We start from the raw sequence: 17,860 nt of genomic DNA, 5'->3' as shown, positions 1-17,860 counted from the left end.
CTTGGGAAATGGAATCCATATATCCAACATCCATACCATAGTGAGTCATTGGCCGCGTGGGCACCGACATTGGCTTCTCTCTCCATGGAGTCGTTTCACACATGTGATGGCAGATGAGTAATTGAGTGAGGAGGAGCTTGAATGTTGGGAATAAAGGCCTTGTGCCTTTAAATGTGCTCAAGTGTGAACGCATCCTTAGCACTTGTACTTACACATATATATCTATCTAAAAACCTAAAGGTACACACTCGTCATTTGTACCTAAAAACGTGCTCACTCTCTACTCTGATCTCTCGCACTCTCTCTGTCTCTCACTGCATGTAACGACTGTCTGCCTCGATCTCTGTCTAATTGGTCCTGACAAATTGCTATCAGAGCACAGGCGTGGGTGATAGGACTGATGGGGGGCGTGTAGCAGTGACGAATGGCTGGACGGCGTGCAACAAGTTTTGGATAGATGATAGTTGCTCCAGGCGACAGTTCCAGTGTGCATTTGAGTTGCAGTGCAGAAGCGTGATGGACAGCAACAGTTGATTGGTGCATAAAGTCAGCGGGACTGGTTGTGGCGGGCAGTAGTTGGCGTGGTGTTGACCAGCGGGTGCTGACGACGCCCGTTGGTAAGCGCGTGACAGACGGAACTGGCAGCGGGGGCCGGGGCCGGGGCTCACAGCGAAGCCTAGCGGGTCAATGGACCCGTCATAATCTTTCACAAAATCAATTTTATTTATTTGAGATTCCTTGTGCCCACTGACGAGTGTTCATGCGTGGAGGCACAACTTCTGAATTTCACGCAACTGTGGCCCTGAAATTTGGGGGTTTTCCCGAATTTGGGGATCTTAACACAGATTTGGACAATCTGACTCAAAAATTGTGAAGTCGGTGCACATTTGCCCGATAATTTTTTGGGGCTTTTCACATTTTGGTGAAATTCTTTCAATTTCACTGAAATTAGTGCAAGCAAGACTTGGAAAATTTGGGATTTTGTCCATATTTGGTGCGAGCAAGATGCGACAATGATATCTGTCTTAGAAATTGCAGGAATTTGTGACATTTTGTCCCCGACACTTGGGGCTTTTGCAGTTTGGGCAAAATTTGTGCAGCATTTGGTCATTTTATGTACATGCAGGTTGAATTCCACGCAATTTGGACATCAACACTTAGTAAAATTTGGGGGTTTTACTGAAATTGCTTTATTTTGGCAAAATTGGACTGTCCTATGCATGACAGAGGAAATGCAGATGTGTGTTTGACGCTTTTGAGCACAAAAATTTGGGGCTTTTGACCATTCGGGTCAAATTTTATGCCCGTGGGTACATGTACAACAGAAATTGCAGCTGAAATTTTGGGATTTCTCATGTAATGTTATGCACATGCCCTTGGAACAGCTGTAATCAGTTGGATAATGCTGTAGCACATGGTTTGGTGCTTCTGAAAATTTAATTACAGATCTGAAATCTGTACTTCTGCATGGTCATTTATTGCTGATTGGTACTTGTTTGTACCTTGGTTACTTGGGTGACAGTTTGGGCCTGCATTTGCTGGTTTATTGGTCACATTTGGGCTGAAAATCATGGCTGGCAGCAATGACAGCAGTAATTTGATGCACATAAAGAAGCTTGAAGGTGCACACAATTTTGCAGTTTGGCAAAGGCAGTGCTACAATATCCTGTTACAAAAGAAGCAGGCAAAGCCGATCAAAACCAAAGGGGCAAAGCCCGCGGACATGGATCAGGATGATTGGGATGAGTTGAATGAGCTTGCACACTCAACCATAGAGCGATCGATTTCTGATGCCTTGCTCTTCAACATTGAAGGTTTGGTTTCGGCATATGCTATATGGACTAGACTAGAAGAACTGTATGCACAGAAGAGTGCTGCAAGCAAAGTGTATTGGCTGAAAAAGCTTATCGATTTGTGTACGAAAGAGGGTACAGCAATGTCTACTCACTTGAGTGAGTTTAACTCCATTTTCAGCCAGTTGGTTGCCTTGAAGTTCATGATTGATGAGGAATTTAAGGCTACTTTCTTACTTTGCACTCTACTAGAGAGTTGGGATACATTCAGGACTGCTATGAGCAATTCTAATGTGATTCTTTTGTATGCTGATGTAGAGAGTGCTCTACTTATAAAAGAGATGAATCGGCAGAACAATGCATCCAGTAAGTCTTCCAGTGCTTTGCATACTAGGGGCAGATCACAGCAAAAGGGCAAATATGATGGTAAGGGACGCAGTAATTCACGTGGCAAAGATGTTGAATGCCATCATTGTGGCAAGAAGGGTTACTGTAAACGTGACTGCTACAAATGGAAGAAAGGAAAAGGCAAGAAGACAGATGATAGCAAGGAAGAGAAGAAGGACAATCAGCCTTTGAAGAGCAGTGTAAAAATTGAAGAGGTGAATGTAGTCACTCATGACAGTGACAGTGGGAGTGATGTACTCTTTGTCTCTTTACACTTTGGTGAACATGCTTTACTTGCAGATACATATGATGGCATGCATACCTGGATTCTTGATTCAGGTGCTTCCTTTCATGTCACCCCTGATCGTGAGTGGTTTTCCGTCTATACAGGGGGTTGACATGGTGTTACCCATCTTGGGGACAACTATGCATGTGAGATTGCAGGTATTGGCAATGTGCAGTTACAGTTTCAGCATGGCTTTGTCTTCACACTTCAGTATATATGGCATGTACCTTAGCTTAAGAAGAGCTTGATTAGCACAGGGCAGCTAGATGATGATGGTTTTCATATCACCTTTGGTGATGGAAAATGGAAGATCTGTAAGGGATCTAGGGTTATTGCCAGAGGTTGCAAGAGTGATACTTTGTATCCACTTCATGTATCTAGTGTGCGTGACCATGTTGTTGTCGTGACCGAGTAGCCAAGCGTTTGTTTGTGGCATGGCCGGTTGGGACACATGAGTCAAACAGAAATGAAAGTGTTTTCTCGTTTGGGTTACTTGCCTTGTCTTCGTTATGCTGATTTTGAGCATTGTGATCATTGCATTTATGGCAAACATGCACACATGTCACATAAAAAGTCTCTTTCTTTGAAATCATCTCCTTTAGAATTAGTACATTTGGATGTATGTCAAATGCCAGGATTATCTTTAGGGGGAAAGAAATATTTTGTCACCTTTGTCGATGATGCTATACGGAAGGTACGGGTTCACCCCATTCGTAGCAAAGATGAAGTGCTTGATAAGTTTAAAAAATTCTTGGCATTGGCTGAAAATCAGACAGATAAGACACTTAAGTATGTTCGCTCTGACAATGGTGGGGAATATGTGTCCAAGGCCTTTCAGGCATTTTGTGATAACAAAGGGATAAAGAGGGAGCTCATTGCCCCTCATAATCCGCCCCAAAATGGAGTTGCAAAGCGTATGAATTGGACCATACAGGATAAGGTCCATACGATGCTATCTCATGCTCCATTACCCCATGGTTTTTGGGCAGAGGTTGTTATGACAGCGGTTCACTTAATAAATCGGTCACCAAACAGGTCTTTCCGGGGGGGGGGGGGGGGGGAGTTCCCCAAGAAGCGTGGTCGGGCAAGCCATCTTCATATGCTCATCTGAAAGTGTTTGGCTGCGAAGCTTTTGTGCACATTCGTAAAGAAAAATGCAGCAAACTTGAGTCAAAGTCCTGTAAATGCATTTTCCTAAGATATGGTAACGAGGGTGAAATGGGGTATAAATTGTGGGATCTCGAGAAAAGGAAAGTAGTACGCAGCAATGACGTTATCTTTTGGAAAGATTGCATGCACAAACAACCCGAAAAGATTGAGGAGGTCCGTAGGGTTGTATTCCGGGAAGAAATACCTTTTGGACAGCAAAATGTGCCCATTGTACAGCAGCAAATACTTGTTGTAAATGAACCTCTAAATGCAGGAAATGATGCTGGAAATGATCAGCCAGCTATTGCCCATGAAAATGAGCCATTACATGTGCAGGAACAGCCAGGACAGCAAGTTGTTAATGCTGATTTGCAGGCTGAAATGCCAAGACAGCATGCTGAAAATGGAAATTTGCAAGAACAGCGAGCAAACAATGACCATTGGGTTAAGAGATCGTCTAGGGCTACTAGACAACCTGACAGGTTTGTTCCTGGTGCAATTAATGTGGCTGATTATGTCATGTTGATAGACTGTGGTGAACCGTCTTGCTTCAAGGAAACAATGGACAGACAGGACAGCAAGAAATGGTATAAAGCCATGCTGTCAGAGATGGAATCTCTTGAAGAAAATGGCACTTGGGACTTGGTGCAGTTGCCTAAAGGGCAGAAAACCCTTTCATGCAAATGGGTTTACAAGATGGTCACTTCTGGTTTCTCACCAAAGTACAAAGCAAGATTGGTTGCAAAAGGTTATAACTAGGAGCATGGAATTGACTTGGATGAGATTTTCTCTCTTGTAGTCAAGATGACTACATTGAGAACCATTTTGAGCTTGGTTGCAATTGAGAATATGGAGCTCATGCAAATGGATGTAAAGACTGCGTTTTTACATGGTGATCTGCATGAAGACATATATATGCAATAGCATGAAGGGTTTGTTGAACAAGGGAAGGAAAAAATGGTATGTAAACTCAAAAGGAGTTTGTATGGGCTGAAACAAGCACCAAGAGAATGGTATCATAAGTTTGATACATTAATGCAGTCCCAAGGCTTTCATAGAAGTCAAGTGGATCACAGCTTGTACACCAAGAAGGCAGCAGATGGCAGCCTAATTATCTTGGTTTTGTATGTAGATGACATGTTGATTGCTGGTAGGGATACTCATGCCTTGGACTCACTGAAGCAAAGTCTTCATGGCAGCTTTGACATAAAGGATCTTGGTGATGCATTGAGCTTGTCAAAGTGCATACAGATGATAACCCTGCAGACCTTCTTACGAAGGGTCTTCCAATAACAGAGCGGTTTGCTCATTGTTGACAGATGATGGGAGTTAGATAGATATATGCATTTCAGCTTTGTACATATCTAGACTTAGCTGATTCTTTTCTCCTCTTAAGGCACATTGCCTTTAGGTGGGAGGTTGTTGGGAATAAAGGCCTCGTGCCTTTAAATATGCTTGGTTGTGAACGCACCCTCAACACTTGTACTTACACATATATATCTATCTAAAAACCTAAAGGTATACACTCGTCATTTGTACCTAAAAACGTGCTCACTCTCTACTCTACTCTCTCACACTCTCTCTGTCTCTCACTGCACGTAATGGATATCTGCCTCGATCTCCGTGCCTGATGGGTTCCGACATTGAATATATAGAACAAAAATATGTCCTCAATAGGATCAGGTTGGCCAACATTTAAGGCTGGTCGGCCTGCAATAAATGCTAAATATGACCAAAATGAAGGCTATAAAAAATGCCTAAAATATCCTAAATAATGTGCCTAGCCTCGGTGTGCACAAATTCACATATGAGCTGATATATTTGCTAACAGGTTTAAGGGCTAATAAGTGCTCAAGAATACTTGAAAGACAAATTGGCCTAGCCAATTTAATTATTGGTCGGTGAAATTAGTTTTTTTAGCACTAGAATATTTAATAAAGTAATTTTCAAAATTAGTATTTTGAAAATTAATTTAATAAGTTGAATAATACTAAAAAATGGGATTAGAAGATTGCCACTTGGTAAAACTTGCATATGCAAGGGAAAAAAACGTGGAAGTCTATTCCAGCCATTGTGAGAGAGAAGGAGATTGTTGGAGAGCAAGGAGAGATTGCTGATGTGATTTGCAGCCTCCAAGGACCGGTCCTACAGCATGTGATAGCATTTTGGAGCCCTCCAGGAGTAGATGACGGCAACTCAAGGTTCTTTTGGTACAAATGACAGCATACAGGAGGGGGCAATAGTCTTTTTGGTGGTCCTAAGCTGTAGATGATAGCTTCCATGGCGGTTTGAGTAAGGTAGCAGTAGCTTTTTAGCGTTTCTTGCGATGAAACTCTGAAATTTCTCTCTTTACAACATTCTCTTTTTCATCCCCTAGTCATCTCTTAGATTATCTTAGTATTTTCTAGCAGTTTGAGCCATTACAGGAAGAGATTTCAGTCAATCTTTATTGTAAATCCTAATTTACAGTAGAAATTAGGGGTTGACAGCCTCCTCGGGATGCATGCTCAGAATTGAGGGTCTAGGACTTGAATTTCAATAGTTGAAATTGAGGAATTTCAGGGAGATTCAAGAGGCCAGCCAACCAATATCAAATTTGGGGTAGAATTTGTCTTTCAAGGGGTAGGGTGAAGGCCAATTCCCAAGCAAACCAAGGGGTAAATTGGTTTGGAGGCTTGTTGGTCAAATTTGACAGCAAGAGGCACTTGAATTAGTAGAGGACATTAGAGGATCTAAATTGTATTCCTTCCATTTGCAATATAAGATAAAGAAGTACCGCAAAGGGGCACAAGCTTTGGGGCAAACCGGGTGTCTAATGTCCAAGATTAAAGTGGTAAAGTTTTCATTTCCAGTTTATGTGAATTATATGCTTTCTGTAATTAGTGCTTAATTAGGTTATTTGCCACCCTATCTGAGGAGAAAGGCTGGTTTCAGCGGACGAGCTAGAAAATGCTGACATGGTAGGGGGAAAATGCTGACAAGGTAGATTGGGCAAATCGTGGACTGTAGGGGCTGCACAAGCTGACTGAAGCTTAGAAACGCACACTAATTTGACTAAGAAAAGGAATGCATGCTTTGAATAGAGCTGCCTCCTGTGTCAAGCACATGATAGACATTTCAGAGCTCCTAGTGTCCCTATTTGAGTTAGATTTTTGCTCAGAAGTAGGAGATGACAGTGCATAACAAACATGATTGCTAATAGATACTACCTTACAAAAATTGTTTTTTGGATAGGAGGTTAGGAGTGTGGGTGTTATTGGCTCCATTTCCCTTCTTTTGTGTAGGGCCATCCTTGAATCTCACCATTGCCTCACGAGTTAGGCTCCCATCCATCCCCCCGGCTCCTACCATCTCCTTTGGTGGTTCGCTTGAACTTCTTATCCCATTTAGAGGGGGATATTGATGTTAGCATTGCAGTTGTGGATTCCTTGGCCATTGTATCAGTTTCAGAAGGGGATTCCAAGGATTGTGAGGAGCTTTTTCAGGGATGCACATTTTTAGAGGGCCATTATATCATGCAACAACTACTTTCTCTCTTCTCGGATCTACTCTTCCTTGCTGGCATGTCCACCCCATGCCCTTTAGTCCCTGATGTCTTTCTTCGGGAGAGGTTCTTTTTTGCACTTTGGATAGCTCCTCATTATCGTCTTCTAGTTGGATCAAAGACTTAGCTCATCCATTCCCTGAATGGATATATATTTAATATGTCCCAATTGAGGTCTCTCTACTCCCTTTGGCATCTTCTTGTCACCCCTAGCAGCAAGTGCTCATCTAGAGAGGGGTTCATGCTGTTTGGCTGGACATCTTCATCAAATTACAAAGACAAAGTGGTGGGTAGTTCACCTTTTTACATTCTGAGCTGAAGCCTTTTTCCTGGAGAAAGTTCTTATTTGGACTGTGTTTCATATATTGACATCATTTGACCGCCACGAATTGTGAAGAAACATCACAGATATTTGTAGCCAGAAACTTATGCTTGTACTCGAACTTACATGTTGGTCCTCAAACTCAAACATTGTCTCATTATCAAACTGCTGACGTCAACCTTGAAGTTTGTATTAGGATGCTTTGTTTTTGTTTTCACCGTCTGGAAACCACCAAAATTTTAGAGTGAATCTCTCATATCTTTGACATCTCTCTATTTTTTCTCTTCCTTTATCTTTGATCTCTCTCTATCTTATCTATAAGACAATTTGTGACAGTACCTTGGGTAGATTTGAAAATGTTTTTAGTATACACTACAGCAGTCCTCTTTTGCAGACAAGAAATTGACAGAAGTTCTAATTAGAAAACATTGTATTTCTAAATATCCTTGTTTGGATGCCATTTCTTTCACAGATTTTAATCTTGAGAATGAGCGAAGCGAGCTTGATGAACAAGGACTACGGATTGGTGAAAATCAAGAGGCAAGCCTTAAGAATCGTAGAAAACTTGCTGATAGCACTCGGGGTAAACTCTTGATATATGCAATCTTTCTAGTGGACAGGCTTTTCTTCTGTTTGATCTTATTAAACCGACTTTAACTGTTTTGTTGAGCAGAATTCAAAAAGGCCCCAGCTGAGGAAAAGCCTAAGCTGTTTCCTCTCCTGTTGAAAGGCTATCAAGAGGAGGTAGACAATCTCACAAAGAGAGCCAAATTTGGAGAGAATGCTTTTTTGAACATTTATCAAAAGCTATATGAAGCTCCAGATCCAGTTCCTGCACTTGCTGCAGCCACGGTGTGCTCTGATGTCCTCCTCCTAGTGATTTCTAATGTGCATATTGTGCTTGGGATAAGTATTAGTTTTTGACATCACTTCTTGTTCACTTGGGGCAGCCATGACCTGTTTTTCACGATGCAGGCCGGCAGCCCCGGGTGGCGGTATACTCCTTCATGGCTTCTTTCCCCCATGCCCCCCAAACTGCCTTGAGAGGCTTGTATGTTTGATTGCTCAGTGACCTTGAGTCAGCTCCAGCTAGACTGTTGAGCACATGTACTTCTTTATAAAATTCTTCTGAGTAGTATAATTAGCCACACTTTAATTGGAATTTTTTTAATTACCAACTGTCAATATATGGAGATAATCAAAACTTTGATTAAAATTCCTGCAGTGGCTGCTCAAAAAGCATAATTGCTGTTTTTTGTTCCAACTTCTCTTGATATTTCAACTTGTACCATTCTGTATGTGAGTTTTGGGTCTATTCTGTCCAGTTATATTCTAGAACCTTCCTGTGAATGCTCTCAGGCACAACAACAGCTTCATACTAATTGAATATTTTGGAGCAATGTGGATGTTGGGTACAGGCACCATGCTGGTACAGGTCTTTGTTCAAATCTGGCATATTTTCTGAAAATGCCAGTGTGATAGTTACTTTCTAGGCTTGAGTTTTGTCCCTTTGGTGTTATGTTTTATGCCCCTGAATCGGCCCTCCTAAGTTTATGAGCTCAATTCATGGGTACGAATTTCCAGGGCGTTTCAACCTGGCTCAAATAGGTGACTACAGATGATTAGATGTGTTTTGCAACAAATCATTTGAGATGGGCAATGGGCGCTTTTTATTTTGTGATGTTTGTTCATGTCCTTATTGGGCTTTTGTGCCACTGGTGTTCATATCAATACTAGCATGTGCAAATCTTGGTTTAGGTATTTTGCAATGCTCTTCCAACCATTCAATAATTTCTTACATGCAAACTTCCAAACACAGGAATTGGCTTCCAAGGTTACTGAACTTGAGTCTGAAAATCGGAAGATGAAACATGAGCTGGAAGAGTATAGAACAGAAGCTGCACATCTCAGGAATCAACAGGCTACCATTAGAAGACTGGAAGAACGTAACCACCAGTTAGAACAGCAGGTACACAAGTTCAGTCTTTTTGTCTAAGTACACATACACACACTTGTATTGCACACTTTTGGTTTGGGTAATACGTCATATATGTGTAAAAGGGACAAAAACCCATCATGAAAGTACACCAAAGGTACAAACCCCTATGTCATAAGAGAATGTGCAAGGTGGCGAGATTTATAAAAAGAACATCTAGCTATTGAAAGAGAAGAGGAGCAGGTGTAATGGTATAATCTGCAAATACAAAATGGTAAGATTTTAACCAGCAGGTGACAAGCACACACAAGCACTCATAGCTTGCCCTGCTGTACTCTTGTCTGTATTATGCCTTGAGGAACTCAAGGTCAGACTACTTCCAAGTCTCATAAACTGCATGTACCTGTTCTTTGTTGAAAGACAATTAGGAAGCATAGGTGTCACTGAATGAACAGCGATTGAATTCAATATGTACATATTGGTAAGACTATCCTTCTGTGAAACTAGAGCAGAGACAGTCCCATTGGTGATTTGGAAGGTTCGTGTCATAAACAGCTTACTCTGAGTGCTGATCCGGAATTGCCATGTGGTCCACTCTTGCGTTTCACTTCAGGCAGCCTGTTTCCTTCATTTCTGGATAGGCATTTATTGCCATGTGAAGGATGGATTCGATTGGGCACACAGGCAGCATTTACTGCATTGCATTTAGCATTTAGTGCATTATTTGCTGGTCCGACTTGTATTCTGGTTGGCCAATTTCAGCATGTATGCCTTTTATGGCTTCCCCGCTTCACTTCACTATCATTCATTCAATCGCTGTCATTTTCAATGTTAGCCCTCCTTGCCATCATTTTCATCTCCTGCCTCCATTTGACACCCTCATTGATGCTCCATGCTGCATGTAGAAGCTGATTGAGACCAACCTTATATTATTTAGATTTCTGTCAGTTTTGGTCCTTCGTTTCACTACATCTCTTCTCTATTCACTCCATGTTCATTGTTTCCTTCTGCTGTGCACATTCACGTGGTATCATTTGCCTTAGTAGAAGTCAGAGTTGATCAAAGAGGACTCTTCTACTGTGCTGTGTTTTTCTGGGTGGCATCATCAGTGCGCTGGGCGGCCATTTCAGTCTGCTGTTCATTATCTTTGGACTGCTCACACCAGCTGTGTTTCCAGCAGGGGGGGTAATGCATAATGGGCATGCTTATGTAGCAAGGTGCCACTTAGACAATGCTCTCATGGGGCAATCTTGTGAGAGTGCACAATGAAAGCAGGAACATGGATAGAAGAAAGTGTTAGATGAGAATATAATAGAACAAAAGGAAACATTGATCTGAATGGCTTGCTTTTGAATCCATAGCAGTAGCGACATGCTGGACCAGCTCTTCTAAAAGCTGATTTTGTAACTGAATAAACAGTGGAAGATTAAATTGGAACATTTTCAATGGACCTTTAATGTCTCTTCAAATCAACCTGTTCAATTTTGGAACTGTGCTAGACTGAAACTCTCTTAGGAGATGTGATCTAAAGTGATGACTATGTCTGCAGATGGAAGAAAAAATAAAGGAAATAGTGGAAATGAAGCAAAGGAGCCTTGCTGAAGAAAACCAGAAGATGTTAGAGGTCTTAAAGGAGAGGTTGGTGGGAGAGAATTTTCCTAAATCCTGAAGTTCTAGGTGCTTCCTCTTTGTATTCGATGTAATGATGCATGGTAATCATTAGGGAGCAAGCATTACAAGACCAACTGCGCACGGCGAAGGAGAGTGTGCAAAATATGCAACGGCTGCATGATTATGGTCAGAGTCAGCTTTTTGAGTTTCGAGCACAAACAGGTTCTCTTTTTGTGCCACATACAAAGTTAGCATTTTTCATCAATGTGTGTCTCCTGCTTGTAACTTCTTGCTAATCTTCTGTTATGTTTTATATCTAAAGACTCATGAATGCTGACCTTAGATCGTGATTGACTACAGAGGAAGAGCGAGCAGCAAAACAAGCGGAACTTAATCTTTTGACAGATGAGGTTGAAAGAGCACAGTCTCGTTTGTTGAGCCTTGAGAGAGAAAAGGTGCACACTCTGGTTGCCCTTAGCATAGAAAGAACATGATTCTGAATATGTGTACTCAATTGTGGTTTTGCTTGGGCTACAGGATCAGTTAAGGTCACAGTTGCAAGCTGCACACACCCAGGATACACGTTTTCAAGAAAGGTCATTCTCATAGGAGACTTCTGTTTTGCTCAAATTGTGTTTTTCAGCTTGGGAAAAAATCACCCCTTGAAAACGAAGATTTGTAAAGGATTTAAATGTTCTAATGTTCTAGGGGGAAAATCACACTTTGGGAATCAAGATATCTAAAATCCTTAGGACTAAGGACTTAATACTCTAGTGTTGTTAATGTAAGTTCTGCTTTTGAGCGGTTGCCTTCTGTTTTCGTACTGTGCTGCTTGTAGAAGTTTCTGAAACCTGAAACCTAATGCAGGAAAGCCTCATCCATAGTGTTGACATGTACTACTTTATAGTACTATGCTGGATTTCTGGAAATCTCATAATCTTATCTCTAAGTTGTTGGTGAAAATGGAACAAAACAATTGGTTCTTTTGCCTCATGAGTAATGCATATGAAAAATATGAGAGACAAGCTTTTTTTGATTCATTTTAGATATGTAGAAGAGTTTGGAATTCTCAATTGATACCTGAGATACAGTGAGCTAGTTTGTGAGCAGAATCAAGTGAAAAAACTTGACTGCTAAATTCAACAATGAAAAATGCCACAAGTTGTAGAAGCATGAAATATGCACTTTGGTCTAGTATATCTTTGACTAAACTGGTGTTTCCCCAGCTGAGCCAAGCTGCACCCTTGACATGTGAAACAAGTAGAAAAGGTTACAATGCAATTATGTTAGCTAGATCAGAGACTCCAGAAAACTTGTTGATCTTACCAGGACTACTAAGTTGTGGCCAGGCAGATGCTGTATGAAAAAAAAGCATATCCATTTTTTTTAATTGTATTTCTGAGATGCAATGCAGGTGTGATGCTGATTGATTAGTGTATACACCTGTAACTGTGAACAATGTTTTTAATTGTAAGCTCATCGTAGGTTCTAATGCTTGATCTGGTTATGGCAGACAGGACATAAGTGGAAACAGCAATTTAGAAGCATCTTTGTCAAACAAGGAAAAAGTGATTTCGGAATTGCATATTGAACTTCACAACCTTGAAAGGCTGTTGTCAGAGGAACGGGAGCAACACCTCATTGAGTTGAAAAGGCTGAATATGTTGGTGCATGAGAAGGTAAACTCCTTCTCTAGGCTTCAGATATTTTATGGCTTTGTTAGGGAGGATATCTAGATGCAGATGGGGACAATAGTCCTAACTGTTTTGTAAATCTTCATGCATAATATTGACATTTGCAACATCACTTGACGTCCTGCATGTTTTCTACCCACATCTTCTCAGACAATTCACAACAACCATAGTTCTGACTCTTTCTCTTACTAATCATGAACTATCAAGTCATCCACATAACTTGTTGAGATCCAATGTCCAGCTCCACTTTGTATTCAGTTAGGCACACACGTTTGCAATGTGTCACCATGATTATTTTAGGTTGGACCATTCACCATTTCCATGCATTTATCAGTCGGCCATTTTAGGTTTGATTTGGACCATTTGCCATGCATTTGTCAGTCCGTTTAGGCCTTTTGGATGAAATTGGCCACGTTTTATCCTTATGACTATTTATAGTTAGCATGTGGACATAATTCATTACATCCTTGTGAGTATAGTCATCCTCATGCCTATTTATAGGCGGCATGTGTATATTACATCATTCAGTATTTGCATGCCTAGAGCTCATAGCCCAGGCCATTCATCACTATTTGCCATCTTTGCAATCTTCATTTTGTTAAATCAGAGATGGCAGCTATTAGCTCAGCACATAGAGCCTAGACAGTAGAGAGAGTGAGAGTGTAGACACAACTCGACACTTGATTAGATTCAAAGTGTGTAAGACAAAGTACAAAAGTGCAACCCTTAGACTTTAGGGTTGTGTAAGTGCCTTAAGGTGCGTTCACACATGAAAGCGTGTAATGTGTGATAAGGGACCGAACTGTGTAACATAAATACACAAATAAGGAGTAATATGACTGGGCGGAAAAACCTCTCTTACGGAGAGTAAAAAGTGTCCCAATGTCCCACTGCGGATCACCGAAACTCCTATGCGAGTGTAGGTGTGAGTAAAACCCAACAAAGCCCCTTGGAGTGAAAAGTGATTAGCATACAAGGATCATCCACCAAAGGAGATCAAATTTAAAGCATTGCGAAATAGACTCTCTCTTGAACTATGCATTGTTTTTGTGTTTTTCATTAAATAAGCATATTTTGGGATTGTTTAAGAGATAATCAGCATGCAATGCATTTCTTAGCTCAATACCCCCTCTGGAGCCCAAAATAAGGCTAAAAGGAAAGGCCAACCCAATTTTGCCTAAGCTGTCCCATCCCAAAGCAGCTAAGGGGTGAATGGTGGCTGCCCAGTGGCCTACCAAGATTACAGAGGCGATGATTATCTTACCGAGGGAGTCCAAGTAGTCACCCCAGAGAGGATAGGATATCAGACAAAGTGTGCTCAGTTGCCTATGTGAAGGAAACTGCTAGGGTTTGCACTGAGGGGACATAGAGTGTACGACCACGACAGAAACACAAAGAGACAGACACAAACACAGAGGGTAAAACTCAAACCCCAAGTGCAAAACTCAAAACTCAAACACAAACAGAAGAAGGTAGAGAGAACACAACTTTGAAGTGAATGAATGCTGTAAATGAATGTAAGAGTGTACAGTGTGCTCAAGGGCAGAGCAATGTCGGAGTGTGACGTCCATCGAAGACGGATCCCAAGTCTGTGACCAGCAGTCGAAGTGTAGGAGTGCTGAATAGTGAATGGCAGCAGGCTGGTCACCAAAACGCAGCAGTTTGGAGGTTGGAAATTGGTAAACGTAGCAGTGTACTACTGATCGGAGGCTGGAAACTATGCACAGTTTGCTGTAAAAAGCAGGCTGAAATAGTGCCTGAGAGTGTTAGGGCCTGCAATGCTGAAAATGCAAGCTGTCTGACCCTGGAGATGATGGACAGCAGGCTGAACAACAGTCCGAGACAGTCTGGAGCAGTCGCCAACAGCTGAGAGCTGTTGCCTACAGCAAAGGATAGGCTGAAGATAACATGGCTGTAGTCGATGTTGGCTGGACAGCAGATGGAGGCGGGCTGTAGGTTGGAAACTGGGCGGCAACAGCAGCAGAGGGTTTGCGGGCTGGTGTAACCTGCAAACAAGGATGATCACTGAATGGGGGTAGCCCGTCTATTTATAGATGTGGAAGGGTGCCCCAAAAATTAGGGTTTCCACTAAACTCTCTCGAACCACTCCCCGTTTTAGGGTTTCCTTTGAACTCTCTCGAACCACTCCCCGTTTTAGGGTTTCCTCTGAACTCTCTCGAACCGCTCCCTGTTTTAGGGCTTTACTCCAAAAGAGCATTTTTAGTGTGTTTTGGGGCTGTTTAAAAAGCTAATCAGCAAGTAATGCATATTTTAGCTCAACACCCCCTCTGAGGCCCAAAACTGAGCTGAAAGGTTAGGCCAGCCATTGTGATGTTTATGTACCCCAAGGCATCCCATCCCAAAGTAGCCAAGGCATCGGACAAAGGGTGCACGTCGGCTACTCAGTGGCCTACCAAGACTACAGAGGCGATGGCTATCTTACCAAGGGAATCCAAGTAATCACCCCAGGGAGGAAAGGGTATCGGACAAAGGGTGCACGTCGTCTGCCCAGTGGCCTACCAAGCCCTAGAAAGGCAGATGGAACTACATGGAATGTTTTTTTTTTTGAATAAGTGAAGTAAATTTGATGGAATGCGGCTGATTGAGTAAAAGTGACCCAGAAGATTGGAGTAAGGAGGGTACACCCAACACATCACAAAACAATACAAGCTAACCCATCCACTCAGGGTGTCGATGACGAGGAAAAATAGGTGATGAGGCATCCATGTGATGAAGAAGGGTGGTGTGGTAACAACAGCCGTCAGTGAAAACAACTTAGGATCCGCGCAAGTGGTGCTCTGCACAATGAGATGCAAAGTATGCTACATGCTGAAGAATGCTTATGCAGCAGGTGCCACTTGGACAGTGTCCCTCGTGGGGGAATTGTTCACTTGCACAAGCGCCCTAGTACAAGGATGATGTAATCATGCAATGCAAAGGGAAAAGGTACAACATAGGGAAAAAGCCGATATCGAAGACAAAGTGCTGAAGCCTGTAGAATACCAAGAAGGGTAGGAACCCCCTCTCAACCAGGATGTAGATGCCAAAGAAGGAAGAGGAGCTTGATGTCGGTCTTCATATGGTGTCGAGAACCATAAGAAATGAAAGGAGACCAAGTGCATGAAGCACCTTGCTAGAAGAGCAAGGTAGAAGTCACCGCCATGATAGCATCGAGAGAGATGCTTCACGATCCGCCTTAGGAGGGAAAACCGCCATGTTGGAAGAAGAGCAAGCACTCCTAGGATGATGAAACCATGAAAGGAACGGTGCACATTCCCATGTCTCTAGCTCAGGGAGGACCAAAGCAATCTGCAAGTTAGCCCTACACTGAAAGACAAAACCATGCAAAAGAGATGAGAATCTGCAAACATAGAGGTTAGTGGTGAGATGCTCCAAAGCAAAACAGAACAGAAAGAAAATCTAACTCAAAATAAATGGAATGAATGTGTATGTGTATGAGTAAATGCAGTGGAAGACAAAAAAATGGAAAAACTAAGGATAATGAATTCTATGGGCTTGACTCTAAGAGTGCGAAAAATGAATGCTAGACTGACCTAGGGTATCCAAAAAGACCTAGAGGTACGCGAGTCAAAGAAGGTGGCTACCATTGCGTATGTCCAGTAGCAGGGCTTTGCCAAGGGAACCCCTGACGAGGTGGGGAGGAAGGTGAGATAGATGCATGACGTGCAACGGGATCGGAACTTGCAGACCAATCAGCCAATCCCTCAAGGGTAGTGAGAGAGAAGGGCTGTTGAGGTTGTACTCGAGCCACATGTCCAACAACAACAACAACGGGTGCTGAAGGAGCAGATGAAGCAGGAGCGGAGGGCGTAGCCCCACTGGACTGTGCAGTTGTAGCGGTCTACTGAGGCTTTTTAGGTGGAAGACCTTGGGCCTTGGAGCGACACTCCTCGTCCATATGGCCCGCTCTCTGGTAATGTGTGCAAAAATGGTTTTTCTTAGGGAGTTGCTGCCAGATAGGTCTAGATTCTTTGGTTCCATCTGAGGAAGAGGAGTCACTCTTTGATTGGCTTGCCTTTGCATCTAGCGAGTTCTTGCCACTAGTGGTTGTCCCTCCCGAAGAAGAGGCAACCAACCTCCTCTGCTCTGAATAAGGCTGTGATGAGGATTTTATGCGGACTTGATCATACAGCCTCGTGTAACACAAGAACTGGCACTCAAACTCGTAGAAGGTTGGCAATCTAGGTTGGGAGATGACGTGTTAAATGAAATTAAAGTACTTGTCGGGTAACTTATTCAAGAAGAATGTAACCTGATCGTCATCTGACTTTCGAGAGCCAGTAGTAGAAAACTCTGCAAGTAACCGCCTATATTAAACCAGCTTGACTTTCAGATCATCCCCTTCCTTAATAGAGAACTCTTGAAGCTCAAAGTCGAGATTGATGCGCCGAGTACGATCACGAGCCGCATAGTGGTCGAGAAGGTGACTCCAGTGCTTTGATGCGAGCGGGAAGTGCTGCAACGGAGAGTGAAACTCAGGAAGAAATCCCTGCATCAGCTCAACATTGGCTATGGCATTGCGGGCTCTCCATTGACAGATGTAATCAAGGTGAGCTAGTCGAGGGTTCGGCATAGGTTCTAGACCGATGACGAGGTCCCAAAGACCCTGAGACTCAAGCACTTGTTGCATGAAATTAGACCAAGTGGTGAAATTTGACCCGTTAAAATGTGTCTTATCCGTGAAGGCATTCTTGGTCATTGCTACAGGAGTGGTAGTGCTCGAAGATGAATAGTGTGAAAAAGTGTAGTGTGGGTAGGATGGGGGAGTGGAGTACACTTGGGAATGGGCCCCAGAGTGCCCACTAGGCATGCATGTAGTGTGCAAGGTGGATCCATAGGTAGGGATGGGTTGATTAGGCATGGGCATGGTACTCACATGAGGAACCCAAGGAGGCGGGACGGGAACACGGTGAGTAGAAGATGGGAATCCTTGCGTAGGTGTAACCCAAGGAGAGTGTGAAGTTGCACCATAGGCCGAGGATGGAAACCCCTGTGTATGAGTGGTCATGGGAGATGTGAAGCTAGGGATAGTGAGGGGGATGCCCATCACAGTCGTCCCAAGAGTTATGGGTGTGCTCATGTGCTGAAAAGTGAGAGACACTGTGTTAAAGGGTGGC

General features: G+C 42.7%; 1 protein-coding gene across 1 annotated transcript in view; it reads left to right on the top strand.

Annotated features, from left to right (window-relative positions):
- LOC148039439 (protein CASP) overlaps positions 1-17,860 on the top strand; it is a 69,409-nt gene that overhangs the window by 36,112 nt on the left and 15,437 nt on the right. Inside the window, exons 2-9 of the mRNA XM_087690660.1 lie at positions 7,954-8,064; positions 8,155-8,333; positions 9,301-9,450; positions 10,967-11,055; positions 11,141-11,250; positions 11,389-11,483; positions 11,566-11,624; positions 12,542-12,707. Of these exons, the coding sequence (XP_087546786.1) occupies positions 7,954-8,064; positions 8,155-8,333; positions 9,301-9,450; positions 10,967-11,055; positions 11,141-11,250; positions 11,389-11,483; positions 11,566-11,624; positions 12,542-12,707 (959 nt within the window). The remainder of the gene's footprint in view (positions 1-7,953; positions 8,065-8,154; positions 8,334-9,300; positions 9,451-10,966; positions 11,056-11,140; positions 11,251-11,388; positions 11,484-11,565; positions 11,625-12,541; positions 12,708-17,860) is intronic.

The sequence above is a fragment of the Lygodium microphyllum genome, chromosome 2 (assembly GCF_053477565.2).
Source record: "Lygodium microphyllum isolate KBCC chromosome 2, Lygodium_microphyllum_v1.1.10, whole genome shotgun sequence".
Classification (NCBI taxonomy): Eukaryota; Viridiplantae; Streptophyta; class Polypodiopsida; order Schizaeales; family Lygodiaceae; genus Lygodium; species Lygodium microphyllum.
Note: the sequence above shows the minus strand (reverse complement) of the source record. Positions and strands in the feature narration are given on the sequence as shown.